This window comes from Mixophyes fleayi, chromosome 3, assembly GCF_038048845.1.
Source record: "Mixophyes fleayi isolate aMixFle1 chromosome 3, aMixFle1.hap1, whole genome shotgun sequence".
In the NCBI taxonomy this organism is placed as follows: domain Eukaryota; kingdom Metazoa; phylum Chordata; class Amphibia; order Anura; family Limnodynastidae; genus Mixophyes; species Mixophyes fleayi.
This window is the reverse complement of record NC_134404.1, coordinates 1,993,328-2,016,470: the sequence shown is the minus strand read 5'-3', so window position 1 is coordinate 2,016,470 and position 23,143 is coordinate 1,993,328. Positions and strand designations below refer to the sequence as shown.

Here is a 23,143-nt window from a genome sequence, read left to right as displayed (position 1 = left end):
ACCCAGGTGCCAGTAATCAAGTCATAACAACCTTTGATGGGCTGCCTGGAGATGTGTTGTCTAAAGTGAAACTCTTTATATTTGTTCGGATACTATCTTGACCATGGCCCCGTTTGGGTCATTCCTTTCTGGCATTCACCTTGATTACCGGTGAGGATATTCCTGGCTGATCTTCACCGCGGCTCTGGTGAGGATATTCCTGGCTGACCTCCACCTTCACCGCGGCTCCGGTGAGGATATTCCTGGCTGACCTCTACCTTCACCGCGGCTCCGGTGAGGATATTCCTGGCTGACCTCTACCTTCACCGCGGCTCCGGTGAGGATATTCCTGGCTGATCTTCACCGCGGCTCTGGTGAGGATATTCCTGGCTGATCTTCACCGCGGCTCTGGTGAGGATATTCCTGGCTGACCTCCACCTTCACCGCGGCTTCGGTGAGGATATTCCGGCTGACCTCTACCTTCACCGCGGCTCCGGTGAGGATATTCCTGGCTGACCTCTACCTTCACCGCGGCTCCGGTGAGGATATTCCTGGCTGACAGCCATCTGGCATTTTTCCCGGATACCTCAGCGTATCCGAAATACAGGGTTTCTGCTTCCAGTGACCCTGGAACATATCCCACATCCCCTGTGCCTTGGAGGCCCAGGCCCAAATCACTTTGGGAACAGTCCTCTGTGGGTGGTTACTATTCTTGTTATGCCCAGCTGGCTAATAGTAAAAGAGTCCGTTATAAGGTAGCGTTGTGTCTGACTGCCCATGTGCACATAGTACTGCCCCACAAATCCTCCATGGGCCTATAAGGTCGTCTGATTAGTATAATGTTCTTTCTCTACCCATCTGAAGTCCACACCAGTGTTTGCCAGAGGAGAGCACACTGGGCACTCAGTAGTTGGATGACTGAGGCCTATTACTCAGACGATGACCACATACACAGTCCATTATCCTCTATTGTCATCTTCCCAGCACAGGTACCGGCAGCTGGTGATGATCCAAACATCTATTATCCTTTTATGTAGTGCCAACATATTATGCAGTACTGTAGAGTGAATGGTTAATTCTTCACATCCACCTGTCACAGTGGAGCTTACAGTCTATTTTCTCTACCACATGAACACACACGCCAGGGTTGATTTAGTCTACTGGTATGTTTCTGGCCTCGTGGGGGGAACGAACATGGAGAGAACATACAAACTGCACACAGTACCTGGTAATAATCTAACCCTTGACCCCAGTGATGTGAGAGAGCAATGCTAACCACTAGGTCACCATGGTGATTTGTACAATATATCAATTATCAGACAATTGGCCCAATACAGCAGCATATGATATGGTGCCTTGTGTGGCCAACATAAGTAGCCATTTTCATGGCTCTCCTTTCGCTGTGATAGAAAAGCATGTGTTCAGCTATTACATATCGATCCCTCTAGTGATACAGTGTTTGTGATGGATGTCATCTATTGGACACATGGGCTCCCCCAAGTGGCAGGGTCTCATCTCACCACCTCTTGCTCACAGGTACTCTGGTTGGAGTCGGTGATGTCATTTCTCAGCAGCTGGTGGAGAGGAAAGGTCTACATGGTCACAATGTCGAGAGGACTGTGAAAATGATGGGCGTAGGATTCCTATTTGTGGTAAGATATTTATTCCTCAGTGTCTGTATATTACCCTCGTTACCTGTTTGCTTAAAGATTAATCTGTGGATTGAATCCATGAATAACAATTCTGGTGATGGGAGGAGATATGAAGACGTGGATCAGAGAGCAGAGTGGTGGTGGTGAGAGAAGATGTCTTTAGTATAGGGATTGAGAACACAATGGTTGTGGTGAGAGGGAGGGGAGTGGAGAGAGACAATAGGACCAACTGGGATAAGATGGAGATGAAGGGCAAAGGAAGAGGAGGTGATGGGTAAGATGGTCAGGAGGTGGTAAGATAGACAAGCTTGAAAAGGTGAGTCTTGAGTGAGTGATAGGTTATGGGCGAGTTGAGTAAGGTGGGGTAAGGTGTTCCTAAGTTTGGGGGAAGCACTGCAGAAGTCTTGAAAGTGGAGGAGGATGAGAGGTGAATTGAGACGGAGATCAGAGGCAGAGCAGAGTGGCCGGATAGGTATGTACCTCAATACAAGGTCACAAATGTAAGGGCTTTGTAAGTGAGGGTGAGGTGCTTATGCCATGTGGATGGCAGAGCTAGTAGAAGATACTAGGTGTGACAGGATGGACCGCCTATGCCACCCTGCCTGTGGTTGCTGGGAACCGACTGGGCTTACTTTGCCACCGTCCCTTTTCGTTATTCCGAATACGTCCCTCCTGCCGCAGTAGGAGGAGCCTGTTGCTACCACTGAACTCCTTTATGGCATCCAGAACCGGGTTCCTTCTGGGTAACTGTCGCTGCTAGTGTACTCCTGGGCTGGTACCCCTGACCGCTTACTATGGATCAGGGTTGCTGTGGATGGATCCCCCTAGCCTATTGCACTGACCAGAGCTGCAGGGTAACGGCAGAGCTGTGGTACTAGGAGCTGGGTCCAACCTCCGAACAGCCGGAGGACGGATTTGATTTAAGGCCTAAACTGTAGGTCACAGGATTACAGCAATATTGAAGAAGTTGTCATGCAGGGTCTTTGAAGCAGAGTGATGTTTATTTGGCTCAAGTGTCCTGACAAGAACAGTTCCACTGATTAAAGGTGTCAGTGGTCAGGTCAGATGGAACATCAGAATGATACATTTTAATGTACAAGGGCTCTCTTTTTATACAGTTTTAGAGACTAGTCTTGGCAGGGGGTAAATCAGCCCCCTGATCAGAGAAGGCTCCGTACAGACTACAATACTTCATTCAAACATTATCATCAGGATGTACTCTAATCCTGTATCTAACACAATGTAACTTCCACATCAAACTGATTTCCTCAGATTTCCATCAGATCTCAGGATGTTCTTAGATTTTCAATGCAATTTATACTGAACTAAACTTACACTTCTGTGATATCCTACATCACGTGATGTTTACAATATTCAGACAGGTTCTATCACCCTTAACAAAACCCACTCACAGTAACGACCTCCTGTGGTGTGTTCAAGTGTTGGTCACTCGCATTGAAGAGACTTAATTAACCTTAATGAGGACATCCTCTAGAAACTACACACAGACTGCTTCAAATAAATGCTTATCAGAAATCAAACATAAGAGTGCAATTCATCTAGCAAATTTAAAACAAACGAGTTTCTTCCCTGGTCTCAGAAATAAAGATTTCCCTTACCAAAATATACATAATATAACAAATAAGTGCATTTATAATTATATAAATAAGCGCCCTGCGCTATTTTCTTTAAGTAAATTTATAACCGAAGTTACTTATAAGGGATACGATTGAGATGTGGATGGGAGAACTGGTAGAAGATGTGTTTGGTCTACAGCTGTCACTAATGTGAGATGATAAACGTAGTGTAGAGGTTGGGAATAGTGTTGTTGGAGATGGTTTATGTTTATGATGAATGTCCCTATTGTAGAATTGTCTCTTCCCTCTCAGGGGCCGGTTGTCGGAGGTTGGTACAAAGTCCTTGATGGTCTTATTTCTGGAAGCAGTAAGTCTGTAGCCCTAAAGAAGATGCTAGTGGACCAGGTAAGAATGGATGATTCCTGTGATAAATAAACACAATGTTCTGGTCCTGGTGCCAGTAGCTTGTTGTGGAGATGGAGGAATAAGTCTTGTGCTGCTTGGGGTCTGGAGTAGGGATCGGTGCTGTGCTGCTAGGAGTCTGGAGTAGGAATCCAAGTGATGAGTGCTATAATATCTGGGGATACTGTTTGGATCAGGTAATCAGTGCTGTGCTGCTTGGGGTCTGAGTAGGGATCGGTGCTGTGCTGCTTGGGGTCTGGAGTAGGGATCGGTGCTGTGCTGCTTGGGGTCTGGAGTAGGGATCGGTGCTGTGCTGCTTGGGGTCTGGAGTAGGGATCGGTGCTGTGCTGCTTGGGGTCTGGAGTAGGGATCGGTGCTGTGCTGCTTGGGGTCTGGAGTAGGGATCGGTGCTGTGCTGCTTGGGGTCTGGAGTAGGGATCGGTGCTGTGCTGCTTGGGGTCTGGAGTAGGGATCGGTGCTGTGCTGCTTGGGGTCTGAGTAGGGATCGGTGCTGTGCTGCTTGGGGTCTGGAGTAGGGATCGGTGCTGTGCTGCTTGGGGTCTGGAGTAGGGATCGGTGCTGTGCTGCTTGGGGTCTCGAGTAGGGATCCAGGTGATCAGTGCTATAATATCTGGAGATACTGTTTGGATCAGGTAATCAGTGCTATACTACCTGGTTCTGGAGTAGGGATCAGTGCTGTGCTGCTTCGGTCTGGAGTAGGGATCAGATGTACTGTCTGGGTTATAGAGGAGGGATCACATGATCAGCGCTGTACTTTATCTGTTATAGGGTGGATTTGCCCCTTGTTTCCTCGGCTGCTTCCTGACCATTGTGGGATCATTGAATGGACTCTCTAAGGAGGAAATCTGGGACAAACTAAAGCGGGTGAGGCCTTATGTGGTGTACCAATAATGGACATTTGAGGTGGGGAGGGTGTAGATGGGACCTCACATTGTGTGTGTGCGGGGAGAGGACGCAGGGTGACGGGACCTCACATTGTGTGTGCGCGGGGAGAGGACGCGGGATGACTGGGCCACACACATTGTGTGTGTGCGGGGAGAACGCGCGGGATGACGGGACCTCACATTGTGTGTGCGAGGGGAGAGGGCGCGAGGGGACGGGACCTCACATTGTGTGTGCGAGGGGAGAGGGCGCGAGGGGACGGGACCTCACATTGTGTGTGCGCGGGAAGAGGACGCGGGATGACTGGGCCACACACATTGTGTGTGTGCGGGGAGAGGGCGCGGGGGGACGGGACCTCACATTGTGTGTGCGCGGGAAGAGGACGCGGGATGACTGGGCCACACACATTGTGTGTGTGCGGGGAGAGGGCGCGGGGGGACGGGACCTCACATTGTGTGTGCGCGGGGAGAGGGCACGGGGGTACGGGACCTCACATTGTGTGTGCGCGGGAAGAGGACGCGGGATGACTGGGCCACACACATTGTGTGTGTGCGGGGAGAGGGCGCGGGATGACTGGGCCACACACATTGTGTGTGTGCGGGGAGAGGGCGCGGGATGACTGGGCCACACACATTGTGTGTGTGCGGGGAGAGGGCGCGGGGGGACGGGACCACACATTGTGTGTGCGGGGGGAGAGGGCGCGGGGGGAGAGGGCGTGGGGGGACGGTACCACACATTGTGTATGGACAAGGGTTATGTGTCCTCATATGATATGTGGACAGTTGGGAGTGGAGATATGATCTTGGTACATATTACAGTCTAATCCACCCTCTAATATATGTCATGAGGGTCTGTGTATGTCTGACCGTCTCTCAGATCTCATTTGGAAGAAGTAATTGGTGTACAGACGAGCTGAGTATCTGACGCGATGATGACCTCACACTGACAACAATGTAACACGAGAACAATCGCTGTAAGATCAGGGTCAGCAGAAGCTATTACTTGTGCAAACATGTGGACCCTGCACGTCATTACATTACAGGGGAACATGGTATTAGCCCCGGCTATAAATACCTGGTAAACACAAGTTGTGTGCTGTTTATTCAGAGAATCCTATATATACATAATGACGTGTACAGAGCCCCTTTTAGTAACACCTGATATATAATGTTATATCGGACCACTTGTTGTCCTTATCTCGCTGCTTCTTCTGTAGTTATGAGGTCAGAAGAGGCACTCGGTGCTTAGATTCATTAATTATGAGAGATTTGCTGTAGATCCCAATGTCAAACTCTTTTGAGTCATCCTGTATCTGTCATAAAACAATTAGAGTGCAAGCTCTGTTGGGCAGGAAAGTGACAGCTTATTGATTTCAGCTCTCTACATTCTTATTACAGGATTATAAAGACGCTTTAATCACAAATTACTACGTAAGTTTATAGCATTATGTAGGTTTCTTTTTTTCTCTGTAAGACCCAATTCCTGATTACACCTTCTGTATAGTACAGTCTGATATCTATCCTCTCTGTACTGTGCTCCTGACTGCACCTCTGTGTCTCCCGTATGGTACGTCCTTCTCCTGTCTCTGTACTGTGCTCCTGACTGCACCTCTGTGTCTCCCGTATGGTACGTCCTCCTCCTGTCTCTGTACTGTGCTCCTGACTGCACCTCTGTGTCTCCCGTATGGTACGTCCTTCTCCTGTCTCTGTACTGTGCTCCTGACTGCACCTCTGTGTCTCCCGTATGGTACGTCCTTCTCCTGTCTCTGTGCTCCTGACTGCACCCCTGTGTCTCCCGTATGGTACGTCCTTCTCCTGTCTCTGTACTGTGCTCCTGACTGCACCTCTGTGTCTCCCGTATGGTACGTCCTCCTCCTGTCTCTGTACTGTGCTCCTGACTGCACCTCTGTGTCTCCCGTATGGTACGTCCTTCTCCTGTCTCTGTACTGTGCTCCTGACTGCACCCCTGTGTCTCCCGTATGGTACGTCCTTCTCCTGTCTCTGTACTGTGCTCCTGACTGCACCTCTGTGTCTCCCGTATGGTACGTCCTTCTCCTGTCTCTGTACTGTGCTCCTGACTGCACCTCTGTGTCTCCCGTATGGTACGTCCTCCTCCTGTCTCTGTACTGTGCTCCTGACTGCACCTCTGTGTCTCCCGTATGGTACGTCCTTCTCCTGTCTCTGTGCTCCTGACTGCACCTTTGTGTCTCCCGTATAGTACGTCCTTCTCCTGTCTCTGTACTGTGCTCCTGACTGCACCTCTGTGTCTCCCGTATGGTACGTCCTTCTCCTGTCTCTGTGCTGTGCTCCTGACTGCACCTCTGTGTCTCCTGTATGGTACGTCCTTCTCCTGTCTCTGTACTGTGCTCCTGACTGCACTTCTGTGTCTCCCGTATGGTACGTTCTTCTCCTGTCTCTGTACTGTGCTCCTGACTGCACCTCTGTGTCTCCCGTATGGTACGTCCTTCTCCAGTCTCTGTGCTGTGCTCCTGACTACACCTCTGTGTCTCCCGTATTGTACGTCCTTCTCCTGTCTCTGTACTGTGCTCCTGACTGCACCTCTGTGTCTCCAGTATGGTACGTCCTTCTCCTGTCTCTGTACTGTGCTCCTGACTGCACCTCTGTGTCTCCCGTATGGTACGTCCTTCTCCTGTCTCTGTGCTGTGCTCCTGACTGCACCTCTGTGTCTCCCGTATGGTACGTCCTTCTCCTGTCTCTGTGCTGTGCTCCTGACTGCACCTCTGTGTCTCCCGTATGGTACGTCCTTCTCCTGTCTCTGTGCTGTGCTCCTGACTGCACCTCTGTGTCTCCCGTATGGTACGTCCTTCTCCTGTCTCTGTGCTGTGCTCCTGACTGCACCTCTGTGTCTCCTGTATGGTACGTCCTTCTCCTGTCTCTGTGCTGTGCTCCTGACTGCACCTCTGTGTCTCCTGTATGGTACGTCCTTCTCCAGTCTCTGTGCTGTGCTCCTGACTACACCTCTGTGTCTCCCGTATTGTACGTCCTTCTCCTGTCTCTGTACTGTGCTCCTGACTGCACCTCTGTGTCTCCAGTATGGTACGTCCTTCTCCTGTCTCTGTACTGTGCTCCTGACTGCACCTCTGTGTCTCCCGTATGGTACGTCCTTCTCCTGTCTCTGTGCTGTGCTCCTGACTGCACCTCTGTGTCTCCCGTATGGTACGTCCTTCTCCTGTCTCTGTGCTGTGCTCCTGACTGCACCTCTGTGTCTCCCGTATGGTACGTCCTTCTCCTGTCTCTGTGCTGTGCTCCTGACTGCACCTCTGTGTCTCCCGTATGGTACGTTGTCCTCCTGTCTCTGTGCTCCTGACTGCACCTCTGTGTCTCCTGTATGGTACGTCCTTCTCCTGTCTCTGTGCTCCTGACTGCACCTCTGTGTCTCCCGTATGGTACGTCCTTCTCCTGTCTCTGTACTGTGCTCCTGACTGCACCTCTGTGTCTCCTGTATGGTACGTCCTTCTCCTGTCTCTGTGCTCCTGACTACACCTCTGTGTCTCCTGTATGGTACGTCCTTTTCCTGTCTCTGTACTGTGCTCCTGACTACACCTCTGTGTCTCCCGTATGGTACGTCCTTCTCCTGTCTCTGTACTGTGCTCCTGACTGCACCTCTGTGTCTCCCGTATGGTACGTCCTTCTCCTGTCTCTGTGCTCCTGACTACACCTCTGTGTCTCCCGTATGGTACGTCCTTCTCCTGTCTCTGTGCTCCTGACTACACCTCTGTGTCTCCCGTATGGTACGTCCTTCACCTGTCTCTGTACTGTGCTCCTGACTGCACCTCTGTGTCTCCCGTATGGTACGTCCTTCTCCTGTCTCTGTGCTCCTGACTACACCTCTGTGTCTCCTGTATGGTACGTCCTTCTCCTGTCTCTGTGCTCCTGACTGCACCTCTGTGTCTCCCGTATGGTACGTCCTTCTCCTGTCTCTGTGCTCCTGACTACACCTCTGTGTCTCCCGTATGGTACGTCCTTCTCCTGTCTCTGTACTGTGCTCCTGACTACACCTCTGTGTCTCCCGTATGGTACGTCCTTCTCCTGTCTCTGTGCTCCTGACTGCACCTCTGTGTCTCCCGTATGGTACGTCCTTCTCCTGTCTCTGTGCTCCTGACTACACCTCTGTGTCTCCCGTATGGTACGTCCTTCTCCTGTCTCTGTACTGTGCTCCTGACTACACCTCTGTGTCTCCCGTATGGTACGTCCTTCTCCTGTCTCTGTGCTGTGCTCCTGACTACAGCTCTGTGTCTCCCGTATGGTACGTCCTCCTCCTGTCTCTGTACTGTGCTCCTGACTACACCTCTGTGTCTCCCGTATGGTACGTCCTTCTCCTGTCTCTGTGCTCCTGACTACACCTCTGTGTCTCCCGTATGGTACGTCCTTCTCCTGTCTCTGTACTGTGCTCCTGACTGCACCTCTGTGTCTCCCGTATGGTACGTCCTTCTCCTGTCTCTGTACTGTGCTCCTGACTACACCTCTGTGTCTCCCGTATGGTACGTCCTTCTCCTGTCTCTGTGCTCCTGACTGCACCTCTGTGTCTCCCGTATGGTACGTCCTTCTCCTGTCTCTGTGCTCCTGACTACACCTCTGTGTCTCCCGTATGGTACGTCCTTCTCCTGCCTCTGTGCTCCTGACTACACCTCTGTGTCTGCCGTATGGTACGTCCTTCTCCTGTCTCTGTACTGTGCTCCTGACTACACCTCTGTGTCTCCCGTATGGTACGTCCTTCTCCTGCCTCTGTGCTCCTGACTACACCTCTGTGTCTCCCGTATGGTACGTCCTTCTCCTGTCTCTGTGCTCCTGACTACACCTCTGTGTCTCCTGTATGGTATGTCCTTCTCCTGTCTCTGTACTGTGCTCCTGACTGCACCTCTGTGTCTCCCGTATGGTACGTCCTCCTCCTGTCTCTGTGCTCCTGACTACACCTCTGTGTCTCCCGTATGGTATGTCCTTCTCCTGTCTCTGTACTGTGCTCCTGACTGCACCTCTGTGTCTCCCGTATGGTACGTCCTTCTCCTGTCTCTGTGCTCCTGACTGCACCTCTGTGTCTCCCGTATGGTATGTCCTTCTCCTGTCTCTGTGCTCCTGACTACAGCTCTGTGTCTCCCGTATGGTACGTCCTTCTCCTGTCTCTGTGCTCCTGACTGCACCTCTGTGTCTCCCGTATTGTACGTCCTTCTCCTGTCTCTGTACTGTGCTCCTGACTACACCTCTGTGTCTCCCGTATTGTACGTCCTTCTCCTGTCTCTGTACTGTGCTCCTGACTACACCCCTGTGTCTCCCGTATGGTACGTCCTTCTCCTGTCTCTGTGCTCCTGACTGCACCTCTGTGTCTCCCGTATGGTACGTCCTTCTCCTGTCTCTGTACTGTGCTCCTGACTGCACCCCTGTGTCTCCCGTATGGTACGTCCTCCTCCTGTCTCTGTGCTCCTGACTGCACCTCTGTGTCCCCCGTATGGTACGTCCTTCTCCTGTCTCTGTACTGTGCTCCTGACTGCACCCCTGTGTCTCCCGTATGGTACGTCCTCCTCCTGTCTCTGTGCTCCTGACTACACCCCTGTGTCTCCCGTATGGTACGTCCTTCTCCTGTCTCTGTGCTCCTGACTGCACCTCTGTGTCTCCCGTATGGTACGTCCTTCTCCTGTCTCTGTACTGTGCTCCTGACTGCACCTCTGTGTCCCCCGTATGGTACGTCCTTCTCCTGTCTCTGTACTGTGCTCCTGACTGCACCCCTGTGTCTCCCGTATGGTACGTCCTCCTCCTGTCTCTGTGCTCCTGACTGCACCTCTGTGTCCCCCGTATGGTACGTCCTTCTCCTGTCTCTGTACTGTGCTCCTGACTGCACCCCTGTGTCTCCCGTATGGTACGTCCTCCTCCTGTCTCTGTGCTCCTGACTACACCCCTGTGTCTCCCGTATGGTACGTCCTTCTCCTGTCTCTGTGCTCCTGACTGCACCTCTGTGTCTCCCGTATGGTACGTCCTTCTCCTGTCTCTGTACTGTGCTCCTGACTGCACCTCTGTGTCTCCCGTATGGTACGTCCTTCTCCTGTCTCTGTGCTCCTGACTACACCTCTGTGTCTCCCGTATGGTACGTCCTTCTCCTGTCTCTGTGCTCCTGACTGCACCTCTGTGTCTCCCGTATGGTACGTCCTTCTCCTGTCTCTGTACTGTGCTCCTGACTACACCTCTGTGTCTCCCGTATGGTACGTCCTTCTCCTGTCTCTGTGCTCCTGACTGCACCTCTGTGTCTCCTGTATGGTACGTCCTTCTCCTGTCTCTGTGCTCCTGACTGCACCTCTGTGTCTCCTGTATGGTACGTCCTTCTCCTGTCTCTGTGCTCCTGACTACAGCTCTGTGTCTCCCGTATGGTACGTCCTTCTCCTGTCTCTGTACTGTGCTCCTGACTACACCTCTATGTCTCCCGTATGGTACGTCCTTCTCCTGTCTCTGTGCTCCTGACTACACCTCTATGTCTCCCGTATGGTACGTCCTTCTCCTGTCTCTGTGCTCCTGACTGCACCTCTGTGTCTCCCGTATGGTACGTCCTTCTCCTGTCTCTGTGCTCCTGACTACACCTCTGTGTCTCCCGTATGGTACGTCCTTCTCCTGTCTCTGTACTGTGCTCCTGACTACACCTCTGTGTCTCCCGTATGGTACGTCCTTCTCCTGTCTCTGTGCTCCTGACTACAGCTCTGTGTCTCCCGTATGGTACGTCCTTCTCCTGTCTCTGTACTGTGCTCCTGACTACACCTCTGTGTCTCCCGTATGGTACGTCCTTCTCCTGTCTCTGTGCTCCTGACTACAGCTCTGTGTCTCCCGTATGGTACGTCCTTCTCCTGTCTCTGTACTGTGCTCCTGACTACACCTCTGTGTCTCCCGTATGGTACGTCCTTCTCCTGTCTCTGTGCTCCTGACTACACCTCTATGTCTCCCGTATGGTACGTCCTCCTCTTGTCTCTGTACTGTGCTCCTGACTACACCTCTGTGTCTCCCGTATGGTACGTCCTTCTCCTGTCTCTGTACTGTGCTCCTGACTACACCTCTGTGTCTCCCGTATGGTACGTCCTTCTCCTGTCTCTGTGCTCCTGACTACAGCTCTGTGTCTCCCGTATGGTACGTCCTTCTCCTGTCTCTGTACTGTGCTCCTGACTACACCTCTGTGTCTCCCGTATGGTACGTCCTTCTCCTGTCTCTGTGCTCCTGACTACACCTCTGTGTCTCCCGTATGGTACGTCCTTCTCCTGTCTCTGTACTGTGCTCCTGACTACACCTCTGTGTCTCCCGTATGGTACGTCCTTCTCCTGTCTCTGTGCTCCTGACTGCATCTCTGTGTCTCCCGTATGGTACGTCCTTCTCCTGTCTCTGTGCTCCTGACTGCACCTCTGTGTCTCCCGTATGGTACGTCCTTCTCCTGTCTCTGTACTGTGCTCCTGACTACACCTCTGTGTCTCCCGTATGGTACGTCCTTCTCCTGTCTCTGTGCTCCTGACTACACCTCTATGTCTCCCGTATGGTACGTCCTCCTCTTGTCTCTGTACTGTGCTCCTGACTGCACCTCTGTGTCTCCCGTATGGTACGTCCTTCTCCTGTCTCTGTGCTCCTGACTGCACCTCTGTGTCTCCCGTATGGTACGTCCTTCTCCTGTCTCTGTACTGTGCTCCTGACTGCACCCCTGTGTCTCCCGTATGGTACGTCCTTCTCCTGTCTCTGTGCTCCTGACTGCACCTCTGTGTCTCCCGTATGGTACGTCCTTCTCCTGTCTCTGTACTGTGCTCCTGACTACACCTCTATGTCTCCCGTATGGTACGTCCTTCTCCTGTCTCTGTACTGTGCTCCTGACTACACCTCTGTGTCTCCCGTATGGTACGTCCTTCTCCTGTCTCTGTGCTCCTGACTGCACCTCTGTGTCTCCCGTATGGTACGTCCTTCTCCTGTCTCTGTACTGTGCTCCTGACTACAGCTCTGTGTCTCCTGTATGGTACGTCCTTCTCCTGTCTCTGTACTGTGCTCCTGACTACATCTCTGTGTCTCCCGTATGGTACGTCCTCCTCCTGTCTCTGTACTGTGCTCCTGACTGCACCCCTGTGTCTCCCGTATGGTACGTCCTTCTCCTGTCTCTGTACTGTGCTCCTGACTACACCTCTGTGTCTCCCGTATGGTACGTCCTCCTCCTGTCTCTGTACTGTGCTCCTGACTGCACCTCTGTGTCTCCCGTATGGTACGTCCTTCTCCTGTCTCTGTACTGTGCTCCTGACTACACCTCTGTGTCTCCTGTATGGTACGTCCTTCTCCTGCCTCTGTGCTCCTGACTACACCTCTGTGTCTCCCGTATGGTACGTCCTTCTCCTGTCTCTGTACTGTGCTCCTGACTGCACCCCTGTGTCTCCCGTATGGTACGTCCTTCTCCTGTCTCTGTGCTCCTGACTACACCTCTATGTCCCCCGTATGGTACGTCCTTCTCCTGTCTCTGTGCTCCTGACTACACCTCTGTGTCTCCTGTATGGTACGTCCTTCTCCTGTCTCTGTACTGTGCTCCTGACTACACCTCTGTGTCTCCCGTATGGTACGTCCTTCTCCTGTCTCTGTGCTCCTGACTGCACCCCTGTGTCTCCCGTATGGTACGTCCTCCTCCTGTCTCTGTGCTCCTGACTGCACCTCTGTGTCTCCTGTATGGTACGTCCTTCTCCTGTCTCTGTGCTCCTGACTGCACCTCTGTGTCTCCTGTATGGTACGTCCTTCTCCTGTCTCTGTGCTCCTGACTGCACCTCTGTGTCTCCCGTATGGTACGTCCTTCTCCTGTCTCTGTGCTCCTGACTACACCTCTGTGTCTCCCGTATGGTACGTCCTTCTCCTGTCTCTGTACTGTGCTCCTGACTGCACCTCTGTGTCTCCTGTATGGTACGTCCTTCTCCTGTCTCTGTGCTCCTGACTACACCCCTGTGTCTCCCGTATGGTACGTCCTTCTCCTGTCTCTGTGCTCCTGACTACACCCCTGTGTCTCCCGTATGGTACGTCCTTCTCCTGTCTCTGTACTGTGCTCCTGACTGCACCTCTGTGTCTCCCGTATGGTACGTCCTTCTCCTGTCTCTGTGCTCCTGACTACACCTCTGTGTCTCCTGTATGGTATGTCCTTCTCCTGTCTCTGTACTGTGCTCCTGACTGCACCTCTGTGTCTCCCGTATGGTACGTCCTCCTCCTGTCTCTGTGCTCCTGACTGCACCTCTGTGTCTCCCGTATGGTACATCCTTCTCCTGTCTCTGTACTGTGCTCCTGACTACACCTCTGTGTCTCCCGTATGGTACGTCCTTCTCCTGTCTCTGTACTGTGCTCCTGACTGCACCCCTGTGTCTCCCGTATGGTACGTCCTTCTCCTGTCTCTGTGCTCCTGACTACACCCCTGTGTCTCCCGTATGGTACGTCCTTCTCCTGTCTCTGTACTGTGCTCCTGACTGCACCTCTGTGTCTCCCGTATGGTACGTCCTTCTCCTGTCTCTGTGCTCCTGACTACACCTCTGTGTCTCCTGTATGGTATGTCCTTCTCCTGTCTCTGTACTGTGCTCCTGACTGCACCTCTGTGTCTCCCGTATGGTACGTCCTCCTCCTGTCTCTGTGCTCCTGACTGCACCTCTGTGTCTCCCGTATGGTACATCCTTCTCCTGTCTCTGTACTGTGCTCCTGACTACACCTCTGTGTCTCCCGTATGGTACGTCCTTCTCCTGTCTCTGTACTGTGCTCCTGACTGCACCTCTGTGTCTCCCGTATGGTACGTCCTTCTCCTGTCTCTGTGCTCCTGACTACACCCCTGTGTCTCCCGTATGGTACGTCCTTCTCCTGTCTCTGTACTGTGCTCCTGACTGCACCTCTGTGTCTCCCGTATGGTACGTCCTTCTCCTGTCTCTGTGCTCCTGACTACACCTCTGTGTCTCCTGTATGGTATGTCCTTCTCCTGTCTCTGTACTGTGCTCCTGACTGCACCTCTGTGTCTCCCGTATGGTACGTCCTCCTCCTGTCTCTGTGCTCCTGACTGCACCTCTGTGTCTCCCGTATGGTACATCCTTCTCCTGTCTCTGTACTGTGCTCCTGACTACACCTCTGTGTCTCCCGTATGGTACATCCTTCTCCTGTCTCTGTACTGTGCTCCTGACTACACCTCTGTGTCTCCCGTATGGTACGTCCTCCTCCTGTCTCTGTGCTCCTGACTACACCTCTGTGTCTCACGTATGGTACGTCCTTCTCCTGTCTCTGTGCTCCTGACTGCACCCCTGTGTCTCCCGTATGGTACGTCCTTCTCCTGTCTCTGTACTGTGCTCCTGACTACACCTCTGTGTCTCCCGTATGGTACGTCCTTCTCCTGTCTCTGTACTGTGCTCCTGACTACACCTCTGTGTCTCCCGTATGGTACGTCCTTCTCCTGTCTCTGTACTGTGCTCCTGACTGCACCTCTGTGTCTCCCGTATGGTACGTCCTTCTCCTGTCTCTGTACTGTGCTCCTGACTGCACCTCTGTGTCTCCCGTATGGTACGTCCTTCTCCTGTCTCTGTGCTCCTGACTGCACCTCTGTGTCTCCCGTATGGTACGTCCTCCTCCTGTCTCTGTACTGTGCTCCTGACTGCACCTCTGTGTCTCCCGTATGGTACGTCCTTCTCCTGTCTCTGTACTGTGCTCCTGACTGCACCTCTGTATCTCCCGTATGGTACGTCCTTCTCCTGTCTCTGTGCTCCTGACTACACCCCTGTGTCTCCCGTATGGTACGTCCTTCTCCTGTCTCTGTACTGTGCTCCTGACTGCACCTCTGTGTCTCCCGTATGGTACGTCCTTCTCCTGTCTCTGTGCTCCTGACTACACCTCTGTGTCTCCTGTATGGTATGTCCTTCTCCTGTCTCTGTACTGTGCTCCTGACTGCACCTCTGTGTCTCCCGTATGGTACGTCCTCCTCCTGTCTCTGTGCTCCTGACTGCACCTCTGTGTCTCCCGTATGGTACATCCTTCTCCTGTCTCTGTACTGTGCTCCTGACTACACCTCTGTGTCTCCCGTATGGTACGTCCTTCTCCTGTCTCTGTACTGTGCTCCTGACTGCACCTCTGTGTCTCCCGTATGGTACGTCCTTCTCCTGTCTCTGTGCTCCTGACTACACCCCTGTGTCTCCCGTATGGTACGTCCTTCTCCTGTCTCTGTACTGTGCTCCTGACTGCACCTCTGTGTCTCCCGTATGGTACGTCCTTCTCCTGTCTCTGTGCTCCTGACTACACCTCTGTGTCTCCTGTATGGTATGTCCTTCTCCTGTCTCTGTACTGTGCTCCTGACTGCACCTCTGTGTCTCCCGTATGGTACGTCCTCCTCCTGTCTCTGTGCTCCTGACTGCACCTCTGTGTCTCCCGTATGGTACATCCTTCTCCTGTCTCTGTACTGTGCTCCTGACTACACCTCTGTGTCTCCCGTATGGTACATCCTTCTCCTGTCTCTGTACTGTGCTCCTGACTACACCTCTGTGTCTCCCGTATGGTACGTCCTCCTCCTGTCTCTGTGCTCCTGACTACACCTCTGTGTCTCACGTATGGTACGTCCTTCTCCTGTCTCTGTGCTCCTGACTGCACCCCTGTGTCTCCCGTATGGTACGTCCTTCTCCTGTCTCTGTACTGTGCTCCTGACTACACCTCTGTGTCTCCCGTATGGTACGTCCTTCTCCTGTCTCTGTACTGTGCTCCTGACTGCACCTCTGTGTCTCCCGTATGGTACGTCCTTCTCCTGTCTCTGTACTGTGCTCCTGACTGCACCTCTGTGTCTCCCGTATGGTACGTCCTTCTCCTGTCTCTGTGCTCCTGACTACACCTCTGTGTCTCCCGTATGGTACGTCCTTCTCCTGTCTCTGTACTGTGCTCCTGACTGCACCTCTGTGTCTCCCGTATGGTACGTCCTTCTCCTGTCTCTGTGCTCCTGACTGCACCTCTGTGTCTCCCGTATGGTACGTCCTTCTCCTGTCTCTGTGCTCCTGACTGCACCTCTGTGTCCCCTATATGGTACGTCCTCCTCCTGTCTCTGTACTGTGCTCCTGACTGCACCTCTGTGTCTCCCGTATGGTACGTCCTTCTCCTGTCTCTGTGCTCCTGACTACACCTCTGTGTCTCCCGTATGGTACGTCCTTCTCCTGTCTCTGTACTGTGCTCCTGACTGCACCTCTGTGTCTCCCGTATGGTACGTCCTTCTCCTGTCTCTGTGCTCTTGACTACACCTCTGTGTCTCCCGTATGGTACGTCCTTCTCCTGTCTCTGTGCTCCTGACTGCACCTCTGTGTCTCCCGTATGGTACGTCCTTCTCCTGTCTCTGTACTGTGCTCCTGACTGCACCCCTGTGTCTCCCGTATGGTACGTCCTTCTCCTGTCTCTGTACTGTGCTCCTGACTGCACCTCTGTGTCTCCTGTATGGTACGTCCTTCTCCTGTCTCTGTGCTCCTGACTGCACCTCTGTGTCTCCCGTATGGTACGTCCTTCTCCTGTCTCTGTACTGTGCTCCTGACTGCACCTCTGTGTCTCCCGTATGGTACGTCCTTCTCCTGTCTCTGTACTGTGCTCCTGACTACACCTCTGTGTCTCCCGTATGGTACGTCCTTCTCCTGTCTCTGTACTGTGCTCCTGACTGCACCTCTGTGTCTCCCGTATGGTATGTCCTTCTCCTGTCTCTGTACTGTGCTCCTGACTACACCTCTGTGTCTCCCGTATGGTACGTCCTTCTCCTGTCTCTGTACTGTGCTCCTGACTGCACCTCTGTGTCTCCCGTATGGTACGTCCTTCTCCTGTCTCTGTACTGTGCTCCTGACTACACCTCTGTGTCTCCCGTATGGTACATCCTTCTCCTGTCTCTGTACTGTGCTCCTGACTACACCTCTGTGTCTCCCGTATGGTACGTCCTCCTCCTGTCTCTGTGCTCCTGACTACACCTCTGTGTCTCACGTATGGTACGTCCTTCTCCTGTCTCTGTGCTCCTGACTGCACCCCTGTGTCTCCCGTATGGTACGTCCTTCTCCTGTCTCTGTGCTCCTGACTGCACCCCTGTGTCTCCCGTATGGTATGTCCTTCTCCTGTCTCTGTACTGTGCTCCTGACTACACCTCTGTGTCTCCCGTATGGTACGTCCTTCTCCTGTCTCTGTACTGTGCTCCTGACTGCACCTCTGTGTCTCCCGTATGGTACGTCCTTCTCCTGTCTCTGTACTGTGCTCCTGACTGCACCTCTGTGTCTCCCGTATGGTACGTCCTTCTCCTGTCTCTGTGCTCCTGACTACACCTCTGTGTCTCCCGTATGGTACGTCCTTCTCCTGTCTCTGTACTGTGCTCCTGACTGCACCTCTGTGTCTCCCGTATGGTACGTCCTTCTCCTGTCTCTGTGCTCCTGACTGCAGCTCTGTGTCTCCCGTATGGTACGTCCTTCTCCTGTCTCTGTGCTCCTGACTACAGCTCTGTGTCTCCCGTATGGTACGTCCTTCTCCTGCCTCTGTACTGTAATTTGTCTTCTTACTTTTACATTTTGGCTTCTTATAGATTTGGCCGGCGGTGCAGCTGGCAAATTTTTACTTCATCCCTCTATATCACAGGTATGTGACCTCTACTAGCCCTGAGACCGAGAACCGTAATACGTGTTCCAGGACGGATGGGTCCAGAAGACATCTGTAATGTCACATTTCTTCTTCATCTGTTATGTTTTTTGTTTTTTTAAGTGTGCGGTGGGAGTAGAATAACCTATAGCCAATCAGATAATTTGTATACGACCAGCAGCACAGATTATTTCAGGAGCCGTTCTGTGAGCAGTCCACTCATATGGTTGTGTTAATTAGCACAGAGGTTTTCCAGAAATCATAGAAAATTAGTTTAAAACCAATAATTATATCTATTACAATAACTCTAATTGCTCTTTTTGGGACCTACCCTCTATGTGACTGCCGATGGGTGACACGGGACGCCTTTCCTGCCTCTTACACTGAGGTATCGGCTGAAATTCTCTGCATTGCAGTCAGGAAAACTGTGACCCTTTATCTGTGGCAGAACTGAAGCCCGATCAGATTCCAGGCTATGCCTCAGCAGCTGCTAGTCAGGGTCTCGGCGTCCTGCTGTAGATTGTACTGGTACTTGTGGTGTTCTGGTTATCCCCGGTGATTTCTCTGTGTTGTCTCTCCTGCTGGCAGGCTGGCCGTGGTGCAGTGTGTCGCTGTTATCTGGAACTCTTATCTCTCCTGGAAGGCCAACCAGGCCTGACCCAGGGATCTGCGCTACAGACTCCTCTCTACTGGACTCCAGCTGGGTACACACTACAGAAAGTTACTGCAGATGCCATTTCTGTTACACTTTTACCAACGATCAGCAGCCGATCCCTGTGTACACACTATAGACTCTTTACCATCAGATCTGTGCTCTTCTGTCATAACCATCGGCTGAAACGATTGTGACTGCGTGGAGATCTCTGGACACTGCTGGTAACGGGTGATTACTCTTTGTCATATTTACCAATATCATGAATTTTAGGAAGTTTGTAAAATGGAATGAAATTCTACGAGGCTTTGGTTTGATAACACATGATCGTGAGAGCGTGCGTACACACTGATGCAATATTTTACCAAATGGACATTTATCGGGGCACGATAACTGGATGAAAACCTGTAGTGTGTATCCAGCTTTACTGCTTCCATATCCACCTTTCTGAATTGTGGATATAAACTCCTTATTTGATTTTACCTCAAGTGTAATAGAAATGTCCCATGTGGAATGAAGGATCTATAATCCGCCCTGCCACAATGTGATATGGTAAATGGATCAATTGTAACAGATCAGGTACTAGGAACCTGGACCAAGCTCTTACCCCCATGAAGAACATGGCGTGTTATCTATGATCCAGTCTGTGGAATCAGTATTATTGTCTGGAATCGTGGCTCCATAGTCTATAGTTAAGTGCCTTCCTCGGTGGTCACAATCCAGTTTTACTCCCTTTTACTGTTTTCTTATTTGTACTAATTTATCTGTTGTTGTGGAGTCACCTGAGCTGAAACAAAGAGAGGTTTAAAATGTGTCTATTGTGCAACCACCACTGAAATCCCACTTCTAACACCACCTCTCTGGGCAGCAACCTCCGACACCACCCTCATTGTGTGTCCTTCAGGGTCCGGCTCTCCTGGATCCATCTCAGGAAACATATTATTTGTTGGATGTGATATTAAAGTTATATATTCTGCATAACGGACTCCGTCTCGTTGTAAAGTGGGCCATATTACACGCACATGCGCAACTCTCTTAATTTATGTAACCGGTATTACACATCAGCGCACATTTGTAATAATACCAGCAATCCTCTACCTCCAGTGCCTAGTTGGTGGAGATTTCCCTGTGACTATCATTGGCAGAAGTCATTGATATTGGAATACACCTCAGAGAGGTCAGCTCCCATTGGCTCTCTTCAGCCACATCTTCTGGAAATATGTGTAATGTTTCTTCGTAATAGATCTTTATTATCCTCTATGTGGAATGTTTATAGAAATAGTGGATCAGTTTGGGGGCCATTAAGCATGTAGAATAGTTGCTGTGGCGATGTCTACACACGTGATCACCCCACATTGATACGTCTTCCATATCACAAGTAGATGGACGGAGACTTTACTGCAGGCAAATAAAATATTTTATTAAAACCTAACTCTGGAAAAGTGTCAGTAAATCATTTAGCAAATTAATACATTTAGAAATTGTACAATTGTGATTATGATATAGAATGACAGTAATTATTTAGTAGTGGTTTATAGATCAGTATAACGCACGATTTTTCCATCAGTAATCTGTCTGCATTGTATCTCTAGGCGCCTGTTTTACAGATGTTCCTCGGTCCGAGAGATAACTTTGTAGAGTTTTTTTTTTGGCACCTTACACATAAATATTGACAATCAGACAAGGAGCTTGAATGGCAGAGTCCTTCATCCAAGACCGTTCTTCAGGAGCGTAACCTTTTCAGCCCACAAGGTATTAAAGGCATCCATAGGAAATGTTAGGATCCAGAATTTGTTTTATTTCACCACCTTGGTGATCTTCAGCAATGACAGGATTAGCTGGAGGTCTGTGAGATAAACACGGAGTGATAGGTAAAGGTTTTATCACACAGATGTGAAATACACTTGGAAGGTGTTAGGTGAATCCTGCAGACTTTCTCTCTAACAGAACCTGAACGGGACCAATGATTCTCACTACCAATCTGAAAGAAGAAGCTTTTACTGTATTATGTTTTGTGGACAACCAGGAAGAATAGCGTAGACTGCTCACAGCGTTTGTCAGCAAAGATACTCTAAGGGTTGGTAGCTTTAATTAAAAAGCCAGTAAGGCAGAAACACAAGGTAAAATCAGCAGCCTTGGAGTCAAAAGGGATAACACAGAGATTCTGAGATACTGACTGTAAACTATGAGCACAAGGTAGAGTGCAAATGATTATATAAATGAACACTTTGTAGATACTGTTCCAGTGTCTGGTTTACAATTTCTTTCAGCGTAACCGTTGGTCTGAGAGTGATCGGGTGAAGAGAACACTGTTTATTACCCACATTGACACAAAATGGACTCCACGATCAGTAGGCAATGCCTTGAAGATAACACAATCTCTTTAGCTAGAAAGAGCAGCAAGTAAAGAAGGATTAGTGACTCCTGATAACGTGACATTTTAGAGAACTGGTCCACCACAGCCAAAATAATTGTATTTCCTTTAAAGGATGTTAAGTCTGTAATAATGTTCATTGAAAGGTGAGTGATAGGACCGGATGGCACTGATATAGTGATGATCCTGCAGGTGATTGACGGGGATTATTTTGTGTAAAATATGACAACCTCGCCCATGTCAGTTTTGTTTTTCTGACTTTGGCCACCAGAAATGTCTAGTAATGTCTTTGCCAAAGTTCTTGAGGGATGAACTTTTTTCCTGCAGGGTGTTGATGACAGAAGTTGAGTTAGCGGGTTACATACAGGCATAGTGTGTACTAAATAAAATGGCTCAATTCTCGTTCTAAAGAAATTTGGTCTTTTCAGATTTAAGGAAAAGCTTTTCTTGCCTGACTCGGATTACAGGACCGACCTCCACATTAGACACGTCCTCTCCCTGGGGGGGGCTCGATTTCACTTTTGCAAAGGAAATTAACTTTGCGTGAGAAACTATGGACTTTGCATCTTCATCGAAACGCGTCACTTCTTTTTATTTACAAGTTTTTGGTTGAAAATCTTTTTCCAGACCTACCTAGTTTCACCAACGCTTGGGAGGCCGACTTGTAGACTTCACCGTGAGAACCAATAGGCCGATATATTCTAACCCACCCACTGCAGTTCTAACAGTGTCTCTGTCATGGATCCCAATTTAATGTTCATCATCAACATTTATCTATATAGCGCCAACAAGTTCCGTAGCGCTTTACAATGTTTTAGCTCTTTGATACCACTGTACAGGCCAAATGTCTAAAATGTTTCCAGAGATTTCAGGCTTATGGTTGAAGTACCAGTACCCGGAGCTGTGGCACATTTGGTAGGATTGTCCCTCAGTTGTGCCTTGTTGCGGAGGATTCTAAAGTCCGCGGAGGCGATGGCGCATGTGGCGTTTTATAAAAAGTCCTTACTGAGACGTTATAAAAATGCTACGATGGCAGTATTGACCAAACATTTGTGAAAACCCTCCAGTCCCTCCCTGAAGGATTGGTTCAATAGACTGGTCTCCTATATGGGTAATGTCACAATGCCTGTCGAGGATTAAGGAGTACATACGATTATGGAGAAGGTGGCACGAAACTTTGTAAATGGCCGTATGTTTGGTCTCGACACTGAAGTGCTGCTATGATGAGAGAGATTATTTAATTGGCAATGTAAAAACATGACCATGTTATAGTATCCAGTAATGCATGTTTTTGTCCACGTCCATTTAAATTTGGTCTTTACAGCAGGTAGTTGTGTAAGCAGAGGACCTGGGGGTGTAGACATGGGAGAAATAGTAAGAGCTGTCATTATTGCTGTGTGTGTTTGAAGCCTGAACCTTATTCGTTACCTCCAGCATAGTGAGGGGACAAAATGAAGGTATCGGAGGTTGATCCCGATGGATAGCGCCATCATAGGGAGGGCATCGCTGGAGAGGGGTCTTCGTAGTCTTCCTGCTCTCTGCGCGAGCAGGTCAGAACCCAGAGTTGTCATTAGAGAACAAGTCCTCTTTATCGGAGACGCTGTCCCCACGTGATTAATAGTAAGTTGTCCCGTTACGTAATCTGTCTGCGGAGTATGGTAAATAGGCCGTGTGTTATACGGCTGTGCCGTCTCTTTGAGGGACTGTCCGATATCTTTATTGGGACCAGTTTCCTGTCACTGTCGTGGGAGGAAAGTTCTCTGCTGATTCTTTACATAATAACATTCAGTTTTTCGCACAAACAAGAGGTTTCCTTCAAAGAGCAGCCGGCAGCTTGTATAAGATCTATTTACACACAGCGTCTACTGGCCAGATTCTCAACCACAGCGGCCTTTGTGCTGCCAATGATACTGCCAGGGTACCAGCTGCCAAATTAGAAGTCTCTACGGGGCCTCAGAGCTATAATAATACAGATTACGTTCGGTCTACGCTGGCAGAATGAGGTCTCT

The 23,143-nt window shown here is 50.5% G+C and overlaps 1 protein-coding gene across 1 annotated transcript; it reads left to right on the top strand.

Annotated features, from left to right (window-relative positions):
• Positions 1–1,173: 1,173 nt before the first annotated feature.
• Positions 1,174–19,741, top strand: MPV17 (mitochondrial inner membrane protein MPV17). The gene is made up of 7 exons (XM_075200421.1): positions 1,174–1,207; positions 1,516–1,631; positions 3,521–3,613; positions 4,400–4,495; positions 5,911–5,943; positions 18,056–18,108; positions 18,697–19,741. The coding sequence occupies exons 1-7, from the start codon at positions 1,174–1,176 to the stop codon at positions 18,764–18,766; spliced, it is 495 nt and encodes a 164-aa protein (XP_075056522.1). The 3' UTR covers positions 18,767–19,741.
• Positions 19,742–23,143: the final 3,402 nt, after the last annotated feature.